Source organism: Trematomus bernacchii, unplaced genomic scaffold (genome assembly GCF_902827165.1).
Source record: "Trematomus bernacchii unplaced genomic scaffold, fTreBer1.1, whole genome shotgun sequence".
NCBI classification, from domain to species: Eukaryota; Metazoa; Chordata; class Actinopteri; order Perciformes; family Nototheniidae; genus Trematomus; species Trematomus bernacchii.
The window spans coordinates 4,721,573-4,736,276 of record NW_022987839.1 but is presented as its reverse complement, the minus strand read 5'-3'; the positions used below and the strand labels follow the sequence as shown (position 1 = coordinate 4,736,276).

At 39.4% G+C, this 14,704-nt stretch overlaps 1 protein-coding gene across 4 annotated transcripts; it reads right to left on the bottom strand.

The window, feature by feature from the left end:
- Positions 1-3,909: 3,909 nt before the first annotated feature.
- LOC117500156 (acyl-coenzyme A thioesterase 3-like) lies at positions 3,910-10,890 on the bottom strand. Of its 4 annotated transcripts, none has more exons than XM_034152884.1 (4): positions 10,639-10,890; positions 7,736-8,188; positions 4,946-5,148; positions 3,910-4,622 (listed from the first exon to the last, which is right to left on the bottom strand). In XM_034152884.1, the coding sequence occupies exons 2-4, from the start codon at positions 8,184-8,186 to the stop codon at positions 4,014-4,016; spliced, it is 1,263 nt and encodes a 420-aa protein (XP_034008775.1). In that variant the 5' UTR covers positions 8,187-8,188; positions 10,639-10,890; the 3' UTR covers positions 3,910-4,013. The 4 variants fall into 4 exon arrangements, with proteins under 4 accessions (XP_034008775.1, XP_034008773.1, XP_034008774.1 ...); XM_034152882.1 differs by having other exon boundaries at positions 7,736-8,191; positions 10,639-10,888; XM_034152883.1 differs by lacking the exon at positions 10,639-10,890 and adding an exon at positions 9,463-9,591 and having other exon boundaries at positions 7,736-8,191.
- Between the last annotated feature and the right edge of the window lie 3,814 nt (positions 10,891-14,704).

The following is a 14,704-nucleotide window of genomic DNA, read 5'->3' as shown; positions in this document are numbered from 1 at the left end:
ATCTCTCTGAGAGTGAATCTTAAATGTATGTGTGATCAACAGACGCGTTTAGGGGGTGAGGTTTTGCATACTGTGTCTGTGTATATCTCACTGTCTTGTAGGGTGAGGTGGTTTTGCATACAGTGCCAGAGGGGGTAAGAACATTGTGTTGCTGTACGTTTGTCACCTAACTGATTATTCTCTCTAGACCCCAGCTGATTTTAAAACTGCTACGACAAAGCTTACTGTGCGTTTAAACTAAATTACGTCATTGAATATTGATTTTAATTTCTAACACTCTTCAATGTCTTTTATGTGTCTTATTCTCAGCTGTCATGGATGCCAACAGCCGGTTTACCTGGCAGTAACACACTGTGCTGTTCTGTGAATAAACGCTAGACTTTGGACCCGTCTGCTGAATGAATGAGAGAGAGAGCGTTTAACGTTGTTGTGAATCTTTCTAGTATTACAGTATGTCTTGTGTCCTCACACAGTTTATCGTTGCATGATGAAACCCACAACATGTTTTTGATGTGGGTACAGTCCCTCAGAATCAAAGATAGCTTGTTTCTCTAGCTCATAAATGTGCACAAATTATAAGAGGGGTATTTTAAAGAGGCTGTATTATCGTTTTTCAGGTTTTCCTTTTCCTGTGGACGTAAATGGTCTGCAAAGGCTTAAATCCAAAAGTTCTCTCTCACATACTCCCGGCCGCCCCTGCCTGAAACACCTCCATTGGACTCCGTTGTTTACTTCCCGAGCATAGTGATATCATTATGTAAAACTCAAGCTAATTTAGAGCCAAAAAACCCACCGTAATAACAGTGTAATTACGGTGTAATATGGGTGTAATATTGCTGTGACATGGGTGTTATATGGGTAAAATAACAGTGTAACATGTGTATAATATGTGTGTAATAACAGTTTTACATGGGTATAATGGCAGGTTTATTAATGTGTAATGTGGATGTGATAACAGTATAATATGGGTATATTAGGGGTGTAAATACAGTCGGTGTACTGTACGGTGTAATAATGGTGTAACATGGGTGTAATGCAGGTGCAATAGGGGTGTATTAATGTGTAATATGGGTGTTATAACAGTTTAATATGGATGTTATGTAGAAAATAGCAAGTGATTTTTTAAACACACTTAGATACTAACTAAGCACTTACATACTAACAAAGCACTTGTAGACTAACAAAGGACTGGCTTATCTAAAGCCAGTTGAGTAGCACTTAAAATGGTTTGGCTCTATGAAACCTGATGTACTTTTATGATTCTGTTTTCTTCAAGTTTGTATCTTCTTGGTCGAATGCACTTATTGTAAGTCGCTTTGGATAAAAGCATCAGCTAAATAAAATGTAATGTCATGTAATTTAAGGGTTAGATAAAATAATTAAAGTGTTAAAATGTTTGAATCCAGAGAAACAGGACGACATGTTTTCGAGTTGAGCATTATTGTGATTTAATTCACTATGTCTTATATCACAAAGAAAGTCTTTAAAAATGCAGACTAGAATTTCTGTATATAAACTGTACACAAAAAGCAAGGCACTATACATTCAGAGCCGCTGTTTCTCTTCCTCGTCAGGCCCTGACACACCAGGCCGTATTTGGCCGTCTTGCGTTGTCTGGCGACAACGGGTTCCTTGTCGCCCAAAGTCAATTTGGTGTGTCCCGAACCCTCGGCCGTGACACGCCTTATTTGGCCTTTCACGGTCGACACATGTTGAATCGGCCGGGTGTCGGACACAAGCTATCAGGCCAAGAAACCACTATGATCAGCTGTTCAGCTAGCAAATGAGAAGCGAAACGGAAGTGAGGGACGTAAACAAACGATTAAAAAAGGCACAGGACAGCAGCTAAACCCCAGCAGGTGATACTTAAAAGACATCAAACATAGCCCTTAAATGTCCTCTCTTACCTCCCACACATAACAGGGACATCTCTGATATCGGCGGGAGCGTCCCCGGCTGTCCTCTGCTGAGAGCTCCGTGATTTGTTTGGTCAACTCCGGTTTTTCATCTCATCGTAAATTTAGCAAGAAGTGGCCATTATTACATTGCTGACTCAAACTACACACCCGCCAGAACACTGCGATCATCAGATGCAGGTCTATTAACTGTGATTTCATAGTATGTCTGCACTTTATGTGCTCATTTCATCATTCATGTATTTTTATATTCTAAAACATGTTTTCGATGGACGAGAGTGAAAATGGAACGCACACGCTATTTGTTTGTTTATATCAGTCTGTTCTTCTTCTCTGTCTTCCGGTTGTTGCCTATTTTGAATGACGAATACACACTACCGCCGCCTGCTGGTAAGGAGAGTTATTGCCACTCACGCATGCGCAGTTCGTACGTGCTCGGCTGAAGTCTTTGCGGTGATTTCCAGTGCGACACACGGCCAAGACGCAGGAGAACTCGTCGATGGAACTGTCGGTGTCGGGTGTCGGCGAGTTCTCTGGTGACTGCCTGGTGTGTCAGGGCCTTATTTTTGTTGAATAATGTTATTTGGTGAATAAAATATTAAGAGTACATACTTTCATAGTGGGAAAGTAGAAGGTCAATGATAGAAATATAGAATATAAAAAATCAAGAAGATACTGTAAGTGATCTCTACAATAAAACAGTTTAGTACCTGATGTACAAAGATATTAATATGAGGATGTGCAAAACAGACAAACTAATTAACCTTTATTAACACATTAAAGAATACTTTAGGTTAAGGTCTTCTTTCAAATAAGAAAAAAGCTTTGGGGGTATCTATCTACAGATAAATATTAAGCCTGACAAAGTACTTAACGTCTAATATATTGCTTTCCTGCAATGTTAACTGTGTTGAAGCACTTATTTTAACTGATATTATATATATATTAATTATACTCTTATGTATGTAGATCGTATAAGACATGTGCAGAATTTGAGTTTAATGGTGGAGGTATACACACATATTGATAGATGTCTTGTAATGCACTGTTGAGGAACCTGTGACCCAAGTTTTTCATTAATTGCATAACTTCAACATAGTTGTGTATATGATATGTCAATAAACCTTAGAAAATCTTGAAAGGGATGTGCAAAATAGCTATTATATACAGTTTTTAATTAACTATTAGTAGAGAATAACGAGTAATGAATATACTTTATAGAGATCTGCAGATAAATGTTTAGTCTTCTCAAGCACCAACTAATATCTCTCCTGATTGTTGGCACTTGACAATCACCTTTCCCTGAATTTTACTCAGGTGTAACTAAAGTCTGCTTTAAGGGTTGTTTATATTTCACATCATTAATCAGAATCTGCAAAGTAACTAAAATAAATGTAGTGGAGTAAAAATACCAGGTTAATCTCTGAATTGTAGTGGAGTAGAATTACAAAGTAACAATGAGCTGGCATGTGGGTATATATTAATGCTTCCCACACAAGCGATTTTCACCCATTTATTAATTACATGTTTTACATTTGTACACACCAATGTGTTTCCTATCCCCTAAACCTCCAGGGCTGTACACAGTTTAATACTGTCAACTTCTAATTTTGGGAAAAACGAAAACGTCTTTTAAAACTACAATTCCCAGTAGAGACGTGCCATAGAACATGTTGTGAAACACAGGGTGTTTCTCAATCACGAGTAAAGCTGCTTCAGAGCCACTATTTCAAGCATACTACGTCATCGAGTGCCGCCGAAGTACTGTTCCAATCTCCAGCATACTTGGAAATCTACCGAGCCCGGCGTACTCCGTTTGGAGAAATATCGAGGCTGCACATGAGTAGACTCCGCGGTCTTAAAATCCCCACAATGCTTTGCGCACGGACCAATTTTCCCAAATCTGTGGTGGAAGATGTAAGGCGGGGCCTCTCATATGACGCACACCTGCACACTTGCTAGCGTGTTCTACACTTCGTTTTCCGAATGTCATGTCTTTCTCTCAGTGCTTCAACTATCATCAAATCAAACATGACATGATTCGCTATATAATTATTTACAGTTATCCGTGTGTTTATCATATGATGATATTTCTGTCTATAATCTGGCTTTAGTCTGTGGAGCTTCACAGCTCAGGTGAGTCCTGAGAAACTCCTGGATCTTTCTCCACAGGTGGACTTCAGCTGCTGCGTGGGACGTTGCTTCCCCCCCCCACAGGACCGGCTTGCCTACAACCCCATGGACACTTGAGGGGCAGTAGGGTCCGTACGGAGGCTCCAGGTAATGTCCCGCTCCGGGGTAACACACACTCTCAAAGTTGTCCTTCCCGTGTCGCTGCAGTCGCTCCACCATGTTCTCCATGTAGGCCTTGCTGTCCCAGTTGAGGTCGTCCTCCGAAGCCACGAAGAGGAAGCGTCCCTCGGCTCGTTCGATGGGGATCAGGGTGGCTTTGTTCTCCTCTGCCAGCGGATTTTGCAACACATATTTGCAGTTAAAGGCCCCTGAGTCTGTGGGAATCATCCTGCTCAAGTCAAACATTAACGCGGGGAGGATCTGGCTCTTATTGTAGTAGAGGGGTAACAAGGTGTTGGCAGAGCAGCCATTTATCCACACCGTGGCTCCAACATCTGGCAGGTTAGAGGCTATTGATAGGGCAAGATCTCCACTTTTAGAAATGGATATTACACCAACTGCTTTACTGCCAACCTGTGGACAAACAAGCAAACTGTGAGCTGCTTTCTTTGGCTTTAAGTGAAGCTAATGCAGTAGAATCTGGTTTGGCTTATAGATAGAAAATGTACCTGCGGGATTCTTGCTTTTGAGTTTGTTTCCTCGTGGTTGAATGCACTTTAAGTCACTTTGGTTAAAAGTATCAGATAAATTCAATGTAACGTAAGGCTTTTTAGCATTTATTATGATGCCCATAAGGTTAGCTATGTTGTAAGTAATCATACATTTTGCCACTGAGCGAAGAATCTAACATCTTTGCAACTTCAGTGAAGATTTAAAAAAATGTGGCCTGTACTCACCTTATCTTGTTTCTTTAAAAACGCTATTGCTTCTTCAAAATAATCCAGATGGACCTCTTTGATGTTCTTCGCCATGTCATCGTGGCCGAACAGCGCTACAGTCAGAACCACAAACCCCCGGCTGGCCAGCAGAGAGGCCCTTTTCTCCGTCATACCTCGACCAAAAGTGAACAGATCCAACACAGCAGGGAACGGACCCTCTCCTGAATAAAGACAAAGATAGATTAAGAACTACTGGTCGGTTACAGTTACACTTATTTATTTTTTAAAACTGTTACTGATACTTTCTGTTGTCCACCTTGATGTGTATTTTTGTACAGTGTAATTTGTGTCATTTCTAATTTTATCTTAAATATTTTGTGCTTGCATCTGAATTAATATGTTGCTATGTCTGGCTCTCCACTTCGCTGTAACAATCAAAATGTCCCCTCTGTAGGACGTGTAAAGGTATTCTGATTCTGAAAACTAAAGCCAATGCATGAGTGCCTTAAACCTGCAGTATTTCTAATGTCCAGCTCTATCCAACTGCCCAGTCAGATTGTATAGAAGTCTATGACAAAATAACCATGCTTACTCACTTGATTTATTAAACCACAATAAATGTTTTGGAGAGTTTATGATCTCAATCCCTGCTCCGACCTCTCATGTCACTTCTTGTTCCAAAAAAACAAGAAGGTAACAGCAAAATGCGTACATCGAGGCTTAAAAATGGAAGTCAGCCAAACTAATCTGTGACGTCCCGGTGACTATGTCCACTTCTTATATACGATTTATGTTTTTTAATTAATAGTGTTGTTGCAGCCATGAATGTCAGAAAGTGGTACTTTGTGTTGTAGATTTAATAAATGTTTTTTGGTTGGTTATACTTTGTTATTAGTCTTTGTATCAGTGGCGGCTGGTGGAAAATATTTTAGGTGGGGCTGTGGAAATGGTGATCAAACAATACTAGAGGGGTCCGGGGGGATGCTCCCCCGGTAATTTTTTTTGAGAAAAGACCCCTTAAATCATGACTTCTGGTGATGTTAGAGGGGGGGAGAAGGACAATTTGAGGCTTAAAAATATGAGAAGACTGATCAATACCTCCATAACTTCAGTGTGGTTAGCTATGAATCTTCCAAAACTTCCAAACACCTTGTCCTGGACATAGTTTCTACAGCATAAACTGTGCAACAGTACAGTAGGCCCACACAAACTGCAGAACACCGGGGCTTTGGGAACACTGATTTAATTCCCATTTAACCTGTTAAGGGGCTTTTTTCCCCCCGTTTTTTTTCTCACGAAACTGTGTCTCAGGGCTTCTTAAAATGTAATAAACTATTAATGTGTCCTACTCAGAGGAAACGCATCTAACTGATGATATGAACCATGTTTACCGAAACAAAACACAAGTCTCACAAGAAGCGTCTAAATGAGCCCTGAGCGAAAAAATGCTAACGCACTCTAGGTATAAATCAATCGATATACTTATCGGATATGCACAAACAAGCTTACAAACTGAGATTCCACATATTCTAGAAATATAAGTATCATCACTGAGCGATCAGAACTCGTGACAGGGGAAGCAAATACAGACATCACACGATGTAGCTTTAGGTAGCAAAACATGGAGATATGCTCACCTTTTGCAGAATAACAATTCTGATCAAAAACGAGAATAACGCAGCTGAAGGTTAATCCATAGGTTAATCCAATGTGTCTGTCACTTTGAAAAATGATTGATGATCCATAATTCAATTTTTATGTCAAAAACGGAGTTTTCATTAGCTGCTAATGTGGTAGCTTCCAGAGTGTATGACAGCTTCCTGTTTTGTCTCCTTGGATACGAGTCCAAACAACTCACAGACTGCACCGGGCGCTCACGTAGGAGCCCTGTGACCATCATATTTGACGACGCTGATTGGCTGAAATTATGTTTTCGCGGCATAGTTTACAGTTACAGATAGCAACAGTCAGCTGCTAGTGGCTGCTGCTGCACTGGTTGAGGGCTCCTCTCTTAGCGCCCAGACGAGAGAAGGTACACGGGCAAGGCCAGGCAGGAAACATGTGACTTATCAGTAACTTTAGACATCGTAACACAATTTTAAACGAGATTTTATTGTAGATTATACATTTGACTGATACCAATTATATAATATTTACCTTGTTCATTAAAAATAAAAATAAAAATATATATATTTTTTAAAATATATTTTTTTTTTTTATTTTTATTTTTTAATATGGGAAGAGGTGGGGTGGCGCCCCTATGGACCGGCCGCCACTGCTTTGTATATATTATTATTATTTAGTGATCAATTATGGGTTAAATTAGTTGGGTCCCATGGTTATTGGCGGCACTCATAGTAATCACCTGTGTGAGGGGTGTGTGTGTGTGTGTGTGTGTGTGTGTGTGTGTGTGTGTGTGTGTGTGTGTGTGTGTGTGTGTGTGTGTGTGTGTGTGTGTGTGTGTGTGGAAGAGAGGGTGAGAGGGTCGGTGTATTTTTTGTTGACCGCAACTTTTGATAACTGGATTATACAGACTATATACTTGTACATGTGATAATAAGCCAACCATTTTCATTAATTTAAGATTTTATTCAAAGCATTTTTGGACCTGAACACATCCTTTTTCCAAGCGTGTCAGACAAAAGGCAACCAGGCCCGACCTCAGCCTCTCAGCGACATATTGGTTCCTGAAGTCATTATAATTGTTTTTGTTTGACAATGGACTTGTGTGAAAAAAGGAAATAGCTTTATCAGGCTGTGGCCATGCACTACTGTTTGATGTGAAGAGGAATAGAGAAACGGACTAACCTGGGGGAGTAAACAGGACTCCACGAATATTCCCATCTTTCACCGGGCGCCGGATGACCCCGTCTCCAACCAGAAGCCTCTCATTGGTCGCCTCCGCCAGCATCCCGCCCTTCTCCTCGTGCACAGAGAACCTCACCACATGGGGGTTCAGTGAACATGTATATATTAACCTTTTGTGCAAGGTGTCTGGCCTCATGGACCACAGCAGGCCCATGGGCTGGACCCCGGTGTAGGTCCCGCTGAGGGAGGGGTCTCTCTGCAGGTCCACCTCCCCGCTTCCATCAGCTTCGTATGTGGCCATGGAGCTGAACATCACTCCCTTCTCGTCCGTGGCTCTGGCTCTCAGGGTGACTACCTGTCTGGACCTCAGCCCGGCCACCTTCACCTGGAGCGGCTCGTCGAACATGCATCTGGCTCTGGGCAGCAGCCGCAGTCGGACCTGGGAGGACATCTCTTCTGGAACATGGGAAAATATTTATAAATACATTCTGCTTTTAAAGATTAAACCATTACATGTGTTGTTTGGGCCTTTTGAAGCATGCCAGATGTCTCTGAGATGTTAGCAGATTAACCAAAGACTGGTTGTTCGTTGAGATAAACATTGTCCAATATTTCACAAAACAGCAATTGCTCTATCACTTAAGATTGTGTCTTCTTTATCTCATGTATCAACTTCTAACCCCTGAGATGTATGCCCTAAGCTTTAGTAAAAAGGACAGAGAAGTGAACACTTTACACATGTATATCCCTAGATCTATTGTTACATATTTTAAAGTAGTGATAACTAGGCCTACTAACACCTTCTCTCTGTGTATTGACTTTATAAAGACATAGGATGCAGCTGCACCAGCTGTGTGCTGCAATTCACAAGCTACCCTGCAGTATACAAAGTCATTCAAACTAGCTGCACCTTTACCAGCTTTGAGAACACTTTAATGATCGATAATAAAACATATCATATATATTATTCTGAAATGGACCAATCTGCACAATGACTACTTTTACATTTGGTACTTTAAATATATTTTGACTTTTCTACTTCTACTTGAGTAACATTTTGAATGCAGGACTTTTACTTGTAACAGAGTATTCCTACACTCTGGTCTGGTACATGATCCACGTTAATAGCAGTGCATGGTTTGAATTCCTGTGATGCTAAGTTAATATTAGCAGCGTCTTAAAGTACGTAACCGACGCAGGTAACGTAAAGATAGAAACGTAACTTAAAGTGGACCAATCATGCTATATTTGAATAATATAGTGTAGGACCATACCTATATAAGGCATATTTATACTTTTTTTCTCTTCAAAATAACAAACAGATTATGCATTTTAGCCATGCCTCATTTCGCTCAATTTGACCATTTATAGCTCTGTTTTAGCAAGGGCAGATTCAGTGAGAACAGCACCACCTACAGGTCTGGCATATGTACTACAGCGTCTCCAGCACTTTCGAACGGCAATGGCCGTGGCTGTCTCCTCCTGATTGGTGGAGTTGGCCCAATAGCCGTAGCGCCACCGTCCTGACGTCAGGACAGTGTTCAAATCTGGATCAGTTTTTATCAGATCCGTTGCAGCCCTTTTTTTAGAGATTTGGGTATGGAGGAAAATAGAGAGGGTTGTGTTTTCTGACACTTGGTGAGTTCCCTGGAACACCGGGGACACATATTCATGAATAAAAGACGTACAAAAGTGCATTTTGCATGATAGGTCCCCTTTAACGTTACCTTCTCGGTGTTGACAGTCGATGTTCGTCAAAACAGAGATGCACCTTTGCTCTAGTTGGCTCTTTACCGTTATATTTTGACTGTGTGTTATGCTAAAACCATTCAAAACAAGTCAAAAAGTCATGCTAATGTCAGTAAACAGTGAAACAGGAAGCTAAGGCTCTTTAACATTAAAAGCCTCACAACAGCTGATAGGACAGATGGCTTTATTTTATGAAGCACAGACAGGATGTGTGGTTTTCAGATGAGTTCCTTAAACTTACAAAAGAAACAGCTTATATATTAGTTTAAGAGTTTAAGCTTATTTTTCTTGCCACAGTTATAAAGGCATCACTGCAGTGCATCCTTAACAAGTAAGTGACATTATAAACGTGCAACAGGTGTTGGTGGATCGCAATATCCATACACTGGAACACATTTGACTTTTGATTATTTTATATATAACTGAATGAGATAATGCCTCAATTCTTTTAGGAAAGCTTTTAAAATCACATCATTTTTGGCTGCAGTATGAGCAAGCCACAACATAATTTAAGTCACGTACAAAAAACTCCAGAGTCCATCCTGCGTTATCTAAGTACAAGTGATACTCAGATGTTGGCATTATACTGCCATCTTGTGAAAAAAGTGCCTTATGACACGCTCCTTGGGGCTTGTTACTGTACATCTTATCCCTCTGTGCCATACATCCATCATCCAAAAGCTATTAAAAATAAACCAATGAATTGCAGCAATCTATCCTAGTTTAAAGGACATTGACGTTTTGTTTGTATCATTCATCCTTCTGTGAATACTCATCTAAATGTGTGCTATTGTGAGAAGAAAATCTACTTGTTTGATTAGCATTACCTGAAAACTACCTTGCCAATCGGTTGCTAAGCAGTACACAACACAATATATTCATATCGCAGTTTTAATGAATAGTGTCTTCAATTGGTCTTTCTTTCTGGGATGTATTGAGAATAGGAAGAATATTTAATTATATCAACCATATGTATCCCTACCAAGTGTTTTTGAATGTGTCCATGTCAAGTGTACTAATAGCATTCCTGTTATTGAACATTTTAATCCTAATTTTCATTTCACGCCTGAAACATTTATTCAGAGGAGGACCCACATATTCCACTCATTGCTGCGGAGGCATCACATCTTCTAGTATTACTACATTTGACTTACCTTTAGTTTGAGAAATAGTCCACAGTTAGCTCTTGTTAGAAGTATTTGTTGTTCTCGCGCCCAGAAGAGAAGCTTAGAATGAAGAGACTAATGGAGTCTCCGGAAAGGTTCAAATTGGTTGAGTTTAATTAAATGGCACGATGATACAACAAGCAGAGGGTAAGAGGAGAGACAGAGCAGCTGTTGCCTCGCCGGGGTGAAGGGGTGAAGTCTCGTGGTGAAGAAGAAGAAGTAGTGTCCAGAGCTCCGTCACCTCTCTCTATATCTCAGTGGTGACTCCTCCTCATCAATGGTGGGCGGTCACGTAGGGAGGGAACTTCCCTCCTCTTTCTCATTGTCTTAGGCGCCGTTTACACGAGGAGAAAACTGCTTGTATCTGCATAGTTTCGCGTGCGTATAGCCCTATTATTTACACGAGGCCGATAGAAACTGACCCCACAAACAATAACGGGTCCCAAGGTGGATAGATTTGCAAACGAAACGCTCTGGGGGGTCAACCGAGTCCGTGTAATCACCTCGATACGAATATTTCCTGAAAAAATAACGATAGCCCCGCCTCTCCCCACCTCTCCTGCTCACTGCTGTAGCAACTATCAAAAATAGCTGTGTTAATTAAACGCACAAGGGGTTTTTGAATGAAATAATATTATAAAAGGCAAACCAGAATTGTTAACGCCCAATATACTCCTTAAACAAAATAAACAGAGTCAGATTTCATGCATTGATCCATTATATTGACAAAGGAGGATCTCACCCGGTGTTTGTAGAGAATATCTCTCTCTTTCTGAGCCGTCCTCTCCACGGAGACGTGCTTCTTGGTCGGGATGCAATATCCACAGATTCGGTTTCTTTCAGTTTCAGTTTCAGTTTCGGGGCTTAAACAGAAGGGTAGCCATGGCAACATTGCAGCGGGGCTGCTCGGTTGCTCTTCTTTGCGGCTTTTGGTGTATTTTGGCGGAAGTTACAGCGCCACTTACAGTCCCAGCATATGTACTACAGCGTTTCCAGCGGCCTCGTTTGAACAGACACGTTAAATGAAACAAATGCATGTGAACGGAAGACTTTTTTGAATACGCATACTGTGCATAAACGCAAACGGTCCCGTGTGAGCGGGGCCTTAGTTTCTCTGATTAGGTCATCTCTCTGAGAGTGAATCTTAAATGTATGTGTGATCAACAGACGCGTTTAGGGGGTGAGGTTTTGCATACTGTGTCTGTGTATATCTCACTGTCTTGTAGGGTGAGGTGGTTTTGCATACAGTGCCAGAGGGGGTAAGAACATTGTGTTGCTGTACGTTTGTCACCTAACTGATTATTCTCTCTAGACCCCAGCTGATTTTAAAACTGCTACGACAAAGCTTACTGTGCGTTTAAACTAAATTACGTCATTGAATATTGATTTTAATTTCTAACACTCTTCAATGTCTTTTATGTGTCTTATTCTCAGCTGTCATGGATGCCAACAGCCGGTTTACCTGGCAGTAACACACTGTGCTGTTCTGTGAATAAACGCTAGACTTTGGACCCTCTGCTGAATGAGAGAGAGAGAGAGCGTTTAACATTGTTGTGAATCTTTCTAGTATTACAGTATGTCTTGTGTCCTCACACAGTTTATCGTTGCATGATGAAACCCACAACATGTTTTTGATGTGGGTACAGTCCCTCAGAATCAAAGATAGCTTGTTTCTCTAGCTCATAAATGTGCACAAATTATAAGAGGGGTATTTTAAAGAGGCTGTATTATCGTTTTTCAGGTTTTCCTTTTCCTGTGGACATAAATGGTCTGCAAAGGCTTAAATCCAAAAGTTCTCTCTCACATACTCCCGGCCGCCCCTGCCTGAAACACCTCCATTGGACTCCGTTGTTTACTTCCCGAGCATAGAGATATCATTATGTAAAACTCAAGCTAATTTAGAGCCAAGAAACCCACCGTAATAACAGTGTAATTACGGTGTAATATGGGTGTAATATTGCTGTGACATGGGTGTTATATGGGTAAAATAACAGTGTAACATGTGTATAATATGTGTGTAATAACAGTTTTACATGGGTATAATGGCAGGTTTATTAATGTGTAATGTGGATGTGATAACAGTATAATATGGGTATATTAGGGGTGTAATAACAGTGTAATTACAGTCGGTGTACTGTACGGTGTAATAATGGTGTAACATGGGTGTAATGCAGGTGCAATAATGCAGTAATAGGGGTGTATTAATGTGTAATATGGGTGTTATAACAGTTTAATATGGATGTTATGTAGAAAATAGCAAGTGATTTTTTAAACACACTTAGATACTAACTAAGCACTTACATACTAACAAAGCACTTGTAGACTAACAAAGGACTGGCTTATCTAAAGCCAGTTGAGTAGCACTTAAAATGGTTTGGCTCTATGAAACCTGATGTACTTGTATGATTCTGTTTTCTTCAAGTTTGTATCTTCTTGGTCGAATGCACACTGTAAAAATTTACCAGCATTTCACTACATTTAACAGTATTATTTTACAGTGACATATTGTAATCAAGGCCCCCTGTAATATCCCAACAAATACATGTAAAAAGGACTGTATCCTTGGATTTCACAGCATTTAACTATTATTTCACAATAAGATACTGCAATCAAAATCCTCTGTAATATCACAACAACATTGTAAACATTGCAAGGATTTCACAGCATTTAAGAGTATCATATTACAGAGAAATATTGTAATAAAAAGCCCCTGTAATATCACAACAACATTGTAAACATTGCAAGGATTTCACAGCATTTAAGAGTATCATATTACAGAGAAATATTGTAATAAAAAGCCCCTGTAATATCACAACAAAATATCTATAAAACTACAGTAAAATTGGATTTGACATTATTTAACTATTATTTCACAGTAAAGCACTGTACTCAAAATCATCTGTAATAGCACAACCCATTACTGTAAAATTTGAATTGTGCAGCATTGCACATGTGCAGAATAGACTATTCTAACCGGCGTGTGTCCTGCAGCATAGCCTACTTCTCAAACCGTCTGGAAGATTTGAACTGAGACATTCTATACACTGTAAAAAAATATCCTAATTTTACAGGAAATAATTATTTTTTTATAGTAATTATGTTTTTTTAAATAACTTGCAAAATCCCGTAAAATTATAGATATGAACTATAAATTAACAACCCAAAACATTATTTTAAGTATTTTGACAACAACAAATAACATTTATTTCATTTTTTTTTTAAAGTAAATGTACTATATCATATTTACAGTATTTTTGCACTTTCAGAAAAAAAAAAAAAATATGTAAAATTTAAATTATTATCTGCAATTAAATATGTAACTCCTCGTAATATAAAAGTGTATTACTATTATAAGACTTTAAGATATTTCTTTGTAATTTTAAGGTACCTACACATGAAACTGTAAAAAAAAAGTGTCAAACATTTTTACATAAATAATTTTCTCAATATTCGATTGAATCCACCACAAACACAAAATATCCAATGTTGAAACAAAAGTAAAAATAAATATGTTTTCATGAAATTCCTAACTTACTATATTGTAAACATCTACAGTTGACAATATCATTAAAAAAAAAAAAAAATCATAGAAAGTGGAGAAATCTCTGCAGGGAGGACCAAGGTTTAAAACACACACTGTTATTTACTCAACAATAAGTCACAGTTATCCTTATTTTATTTATGTGTTATGTTGCTGTGTTTTTTTTCCCATTGGTCAATATACAGTAATAAGGGTTAGTTATAGTTTTACATGCAGTATAATGTATGGTTTTCGGATTCTGGCCGACAGCCAGAACTACGGCACTTGAAATGGAATTCAGCCATAACACGGCAGACAAGTCAGGTATGTTTGGAATGAGTCCACAACACTCCTGATTGGTTAATATAAACGTCATCGAAGAAACCTGCCAATGAGAACTGTCTGCGCCTGTCGTTCACATTTGAAACATCCACGTCAGTTTGAGCGGGTCTCCTGTATTTCTGCTGCAGGAGTATATGGATTAATATCGGGATCGTTTTACATCTACACGTTAAATATGAGCATCGGGACGTC

What these genes read in the sequence shown, in the direction of transcription:
- LOC117500156 (XM_034152884.1), bottom strand. Translation starts at nt 8,186, where the DNA reads ATGTCCTCCCAGGTCCGACTGCGGCTGCTGCCCAGAGCCAGATGCATG. An exon ending in AGTCCTGTTTACTCCCCCAG is followed by an intron (nt 5,149 to 7,735) that starts GTTAGTCCGTTT and finishes GTCTTTATTCAG; the next exon opens with GAGAGGGTCCGTTCCCTGCT. An exon ending in TTTTAAAGAAACAAGATAAG is followed by an intron (nt 4,623 to 4,945) that starts GTGAGTACAGGC and finishes GTTTGTCCACAG; the next exon opens with GTTGGCAGTAAAGCAGTTGG.